General features: G+C 26.1%; 1 protein-coding gene across 1 annotated transcript; it reads left to right on the top strand.

Moving 5' to 3' along the window:
• Positions 1-3035: 3035 nt before the first annotated feature.
• Positions 3036-4051, top strand: LOC124913026. Its single transcript, XM_047453651.1, has 6 exons — positions 3036-3116; positions 3211-3240; positions 3385-3463; positions 3609-3691; positions 3769-3830; positions 3958-4051. Exons 1-6 carry the CDS (start codon positions 3036-3038, stop codon positions 4049-4051), a joined length of 429 nt encoding a protein of 142 aa, XP_047309607.1.
• The last annotated feature ends 2529 nt before the right edge of the window (positions 4052-6580 follow it).

Raw genomic sequence — 6580 nt, 5'->3', positions numbered from 1 at the left:
TGATCATTTGTAGATGATAGTCCTAAGCATTAGTTTTTAGTAAGCATGTGACAAGCTTATTAGCTTTCACTTAAACATATTTGTTGATAGTCTCACGATCATATACATATGATCGCCCTAAGATGTTATTTGTTAGTAACCTACATGAAAAGTAGTTAAGACTTTCATGTTCTCGTTTTATATCCCATTAAATGACATTAACCTTAGTCATTTATATATGACTACGTTGAATAATCCGTTGATATTCATACTTAATAGGTTTTCATTTTTCAAAAAAATGCCTATAATTGCATTGATATCATTATTCTCTGAATTTTACGAATACTTTTTTAAGATTTGTGATACAGGATGCAGAAACTATCCTTGTTAGGATAATGACCAAATAAATATCTCTAATCAATGCTTGGAACCACCTCGACAAATGATATATACAGTAACACCACGTCACTCCAACATTAGCTCACACCAGGTTCTATCTTTCCATCACCCTCAATAATATAAATTGGATAAGAAAATATTTGTGTTAGATGTCACACTCGAATCTGCATTTTCAAAACTAGTTTGTTGTAATTAAACATGATTCGAGAGGGCATTCTATAAGCACTAAAAATTTACATACCCAATTTTTAAAATTTAAAGTAGTTATTTTGATTATTTTTGAATAAATAAAATGAAAATTATTAAAACCAAGGCCAAAGCCTAATAAAATAATTAATTGGATTAATTATTGTAATAATTAAATTCTATATTAATTAAAGATAATGGCCAAAGAAAATAAATAAAATAATTTGGGATAAATGTTGTAACATTTTATCCCTAATTAATTCTTTTTTAAAAATGAAAAGGGGTTAAAATAAATAATTTAGGAAAAAAGTTATATCCATTTTATTAGAATTTTTTTTACACGATTCCGTTCATAAACCCAATTTTTATAAGTTTCAAACCTTGTTCGTTAACAAGTACTAAGATCATTCGTACATGATTCATTAAACTCTATTTATCGATAGGTACAAGATATTGTTTGTACACAATTCCGTTAAAAACTTATTTGTTGATAAGTATCAAACCTTGTTTGTTAACAAGTACAGAGATCATTCGTACATGATCCATTAAAACCATATATGTGGATAGGTTAAAGATATCGATTTATACGATTCCACCCAAAAATCCTATTTGCTGATAGGTATCAAACCTTGTTTGTTAACAAGTACTGAGATTATTCGTACATTATCCATTAAACCCATATCTCTTGATAAGTCATTTTCGTATGTGTCATAAGAAGGTGGAATCGATGACTCACTTATTTTTACATTGTCAAGGGTTACTTGTATTTGAAATATTTTGTGGAGTATGACGAGTTAGGATATTTTTTTATGTCAATTACTCGTCTTGCAATTAATTAATGACGAGGAAGATTTTTATTTAAGTTGTAATATTTTCTGAATCTTTTTATAAAGTAATAATTTGTTAGAATAACACTTTTCCTAATTAGAAATAAATAATAAATAATAAATGTGATTTTGGTATAAAAAAATATGATTTGAATTGATATATGTTTATAGGTGAAATGAGTGGAAAAAAGTAAATAAAAAAGTAATATTTTTGTCAAAATATATATATCATGCTAAAAATATATTTTCAATTCCTCTTGAAGTTTATCTATAAATAATAGTTTTCTTTAAAAGAATATTGAAGGAACTTTCCTATACTGTAAACATATCATTGGGAAGAATTCAATCTCATATGGATTCCACATTTCTTTGGTACGATCCTCAAATTTCTGAATGGTCTAAGGATGAACAAGCTCAGTTGGAAAAATTGCTTACCATGTAATTACTCAATCTCTCTTTATTTACTTATTTTTCTCTTCCAATATAGGGGAGCCAAATATTTGTAGCGAAAGTGGAGATGAGAATCTCTGCTATTTGTAGCGAAAGGGGAGACGAGATCCTCTGCTATCAAAAGCTCTCTATTTCTCCTGCTCCCCTTAGGGAGGGATATGATGGTAATCAAACTTTATATAATAAAAGCTCTATGTTACTGTTTCGCAGGATAGTAATTAAAATTTATATAATAAATTTATTAAATAAAGTTTAATTACCATCCTGTGCCTCACTGTGAGAAGGAACAGAGAGTTTTTGGTAGCAGAGGACCTCCATTGCGAAAGGGGTAACGAATAACGTGGAAGGGTGAATAGAGAGATAAAAAAGAAAAATAAATGTTATATTTAGTCAACAATCTACTCACCCTTCCACGTAATTTGCTACCATTTCGTTACAAATATTTCGCTCCCCTGTCATTTCTCAGGAGAATTTGTTCAATTTCCAAGATAAATATGCAGATCTAATTGGGACAAACCTAGTTCACCTAATTTTAGTTACATCTATCAAATATCAATTAGAGTTAAGTTAAAACTATATTGATTTAAAATTATTTGATTTTGTAGATTGACCTAATTATATTTTTTTATTAACTTTAAATCTTTTGAGAATTTTGAAAGATAAAATGACCCCAATATTATTTTTTATTTATCAGATTTATGTCTTGTAGCAATCAAACAGATGAAGGAATTTTCTTTTATTTTTTTATTATTTTTTTCCTATTATGTCAAAGTCTATACTATGAAATCTAATGTGATGACTAATTATTCTGTAATCATTTTATTGTCTATCTTAAACTAGTTATGCATATTATCTACATCCATTTCTTTCAAAAAAAAACGTGTAATAAATAAATGCATTTGGTGTTTTTTTATTATTATTTTAAGAGGTCTTTTTTGTTCTTTTATTCTAATTTTTATTTATATATACTATAATTGTTTTATATTAATTTAATTTTTATCACTGTGTATCAATATAAAGAGTGTCATTTTAATTTTATTTGTTTTCATGATGCTCTATATTTTATTTTATTTTTATCTATTTCTCATTTTCATTAACTTATGATGACTCATATTTTAACTATGGACTTTTTCCAAAATAGTTTAAATAATAAGTATCATTAATATATATTTCAGATATGCATCAGAGACCAACATGGACAAGTACATAAAGATTGCTGATCATTTTCCTGGAAAGACAATTCGTGATGTGGCATTTCGCATCAAATGGATAATTGTTTGTGTTTCTTGAATCATAACACATTAATCTCATTTGGTATTGTTTCTTTATGTTTCAATCATTAAAACATTTGATGTTTTATGATTTGCAGGAAAAGGAAATTATGAAAAAAGATAAAATGGTATTTTTCTTAATTATTTGTGCAATCTATCTGTAAACTATACATATTTTAAGCTTCTCCTACAATGAAAGTTTTAAATTTCATATTTAAATTAAGAATGCAATTGTTATTTATGAATGGTTCTTCTTTTCTTTTCAAAAACAGGGTACAAAGAAATTGGATGATGACAAATCAAATATCTTTTTGGGTTCTATTAATTCACATGAGACTGACTCATACAAAGGTTTTCTATTCAAAACTTTTCTTTTCTGATAAATAATTCGTAACTCAATAATGAGATATTGTTGTAAAATTTTAGAGATTTTTGGTGTCTTTTACTATTATGGTTTGATGGTTTTAATCAGAGTTTTTTTTTTCTTCTATTACAGCTACATTAGGCGTAGTTGGAGAGCTGTTGGAAGAAAACAACAAAATTTCTGATCAAATTACCTCAAATTTCAGCTTTCTCGAGGTTAATCATGAATTTTCTACAATAACTTATTATCATTTCACTCAATATGATTTTATATGGTTTTATTTTTATTGCAGATACATACAAATTCCAATCTTTTAAGCCACATAAGGAATAACATATTTAAAATGTTTAGCTAGTATGATACTTTATCTTCAATCTTTCCTTTCGTTTTAGTTTTGGATTTGTTGAGTTCAACTACTATCTTTTGATATATTTAACATTTAATACTTGAAACTTATTGTTTTATATTTGTGATTATGAAGCTTTGACGAAGATATAGAGATAATGAAGAACCTGCCGCCAATTCCTGATAAGATTAACATTGATGTTGCAAACTTGTTCCTAGGATCTTCTTAGGGTAAAATGGTCTTACATTGTTATTTTTCTCTTGGGATTTTTCAGAATTTACTTTTTACATGGATAAACAATTTGGCAATTATTCTACCCGATTCTTGTTTGATTTTTAGTTGTTTAGATGAGTTGAACTATTTGAATTTTTATGGATTCTTTTCAATCCTCCAATGAATGGGTAATCATAATAAATTTTGTTTTTTTTTTTAAAATATGGTGGATGTTGAATTGGTTATTTTGAAAAGATATTTGATTATCTTTTTAATTATATAGAAAAACTATATATATATATTATTGGTTGTGGTAAGATTATATAAAAAAAATCAGCCAGTGGTGTCCTTTTATGTTCACAATAGTTTGGTCAAATAAATTAGCTTTGGATATTTTTGGGGATTTTCATTTCCTTAGATTTTGTACATATTAACTTGTTAATTTGTTTTAATTTTTTCCCATAAACTTTTTCATTGGTCTCATGGATAGCTAATACATTTTTTTTTATAACATTTGTGTAGTTAAAAAAAATGTTTTGTATACATAAATGTTAATCTTTATAAAAATTTCAATTGTAGTTATATTAGACGTTATTGGAGAGTTAATTGAACAAAATAACTATGTTTATAATCAATTTCAACTCATGATTTTATATTTTTCTTCAATAATTAATTATTCTTATTTAATATCATTTTTTAATATATTTAGTTAAATATTTATTTAATAATTTATAAATTATTCATGAGCATAAGCCTAGCTTACTACAACAAAACATACTTTCAACGACCCTTATATGTCAACCCATATTAAGCGTGGGTAAAAATTAAAAGAAAAAAAAACTTTTGCCAACCTTTATATTTATACCACCACCTTTAATTTTTTTATACACCAACTTTGTAACTTTGTTAAAACCTTATAATTTAAATATTCTAAATTTTAATAATTTTTATGTTTTATTTTTACACTTTGTAAATAATTTTTTTTTAATTTTTTAATTTTTTTAAAATTAAATTTGACTTAAAATTTTATTAACATTAAAATTTAATTATTATTTAAATTTAATTAAATTAAAAGTAAAAAATAATATAAATTAACATAAATTAATTAAATATTATATTATATTTAAAAACAAAAATTTAACTTATATATTTTTTAAAATTAAGAATTAGTATTTAGGTATGTCCAAGGATGATCAAATCGAGAGTTTACGTCAAATCTTTTACATATGTAAAATCGTAAAATCTAGATTTTACTCAAAATTGTAAGAGTTTACATAAATTAATATTTATTTACATTAATAATAAAAAATATAAATTTTAAAATAATATAAATTCAATTCATATATAAAAATGTCAATATTCAATACAAAAATTAATATGTTCTAGAATATTTAACAAATTTAAATTTTGTAATATAAATATATTTATTCAAAAATTTCATCTAAAATTTAATTACTCATTTTTATGAAAGTATATATTAATATAATAAATAACTAAATAAAGTTAAAAGTAATATATATATATATATAAATATTATATTATTAATTTAAAAACCCTAATTTCACTCTTCTACTTTTCATTCTCTTTATTTTTCATTTGACAGCCACTACAACGGCTTAAGGACTCTTTTCTTCCATCAACCAGCTCACAGACTCTATTCTTCTATTGATGGTTATCCTTACTTTCTATCCCCTTCGTAGATCGATTCATTTTTGTGTAGAATAGACAACTACCCTCGTTTTCTTTGTACAACATAAGAATACATTTCTAACCTAATCGTCTTCACAATCTTTCATTTTGAAGTTTATAATTGTGCACGACGAAGGAGACGACTAACCTTGAAGAAGAGAGTCATCGATCATCCTAAATCGTATTAGGCCCGATTTACAACGTTTTGTCGCGTCTATTTGTGCCATATCAGGGGTTGTCTTCTGCTTTTTTCATCTCCACTTTTCGATTCTAAGATCCCCAATCGGACTATATGAAGAAGAAGCTCGACACTCGTTTTCCTGCTGTGAGTTATCTCCCTCCCACAATCTCCTTCGATTTCATTTAACCGCTTTATTTTGTAAACTACCTATGGATAGAGATTATGGCTTTGGTTTGCTCATACATGTGTTTTTAGGTAAATTAATTATCGTTTTATCTGATTTTTTACTTCCATCGCGTCTGTTGTTTAACTAATGTGAGGGTCTTCAATCAAGACATACTATTAGGATTAAGGTTGAGGATAATTTCCTAGCAAGTTCAGTGCCACCAACATGTTCTACCAGCTTTAGCTTCAGCAATAGATGATTTCCAAAACCCTCGTGTACAGGTTTGTATTTAATCTTGACATTGAACTTTTGGCCTTTTTGTTTATGTGACTTTTTGGCATGAAATTTGCTTTGCGACTTTTGTGCATTAGTTCTTTTATGAGTTTCTTTCCATTGGATGATGGTCTGATGTAGTTGATTCTATGAGCTGGGGAAATTCTTTGAGATGTTAATCTAATTTTACATTTATCAGATTCTATATCTTGTTATTTTTTTATACAGGCACACAT

Source organism: Impatiens glandulifera, chromosome 8 (genome assembly GCF_907164915.1).
Source record: "Impatiens glandulifera chromosome 8, dImpGla2.1, whole genome shotgun sequence".
NCBI lineage: Eukaryota > Viridiplantae > Streptophyta > Magnoliopsida > Ericales > Balsaminaceae > Impatiens > Impatiens glandulifera.
The sequence above is the reverse complement of the archived record's forward strand: the minus strand, read 5'-3'. Positions and strand labels throughout refer to the sequence as shown.

What these genes read in the sequence shown, in the direction of transcription:
- LOC124913026 (XM_047453651.1), top strand. Translation starts at nt 3,036, where the DNA reads ATGGACAAGTACATAAAGATTGCTGATCATTTTCCTGGAAAGACAATT. An exon ending in TTCGCATCAAATGGATAATT is followed by an intron (nt 3,117 to 3,210) that starts GTTTGTGTTTCT and finishes TATGATTTGCAG; the next exon opens with GAAAAGGAAATTATGAAAAA. An exon ending in ATATTTAAAATGTTTAGCTA is followed by an intron (nt 3,831 to 3,957) that starts GTATGATACTTT and finishes GTGATTATGAAG; the next exon opens with CTTTGACGAAGATATAGAGA.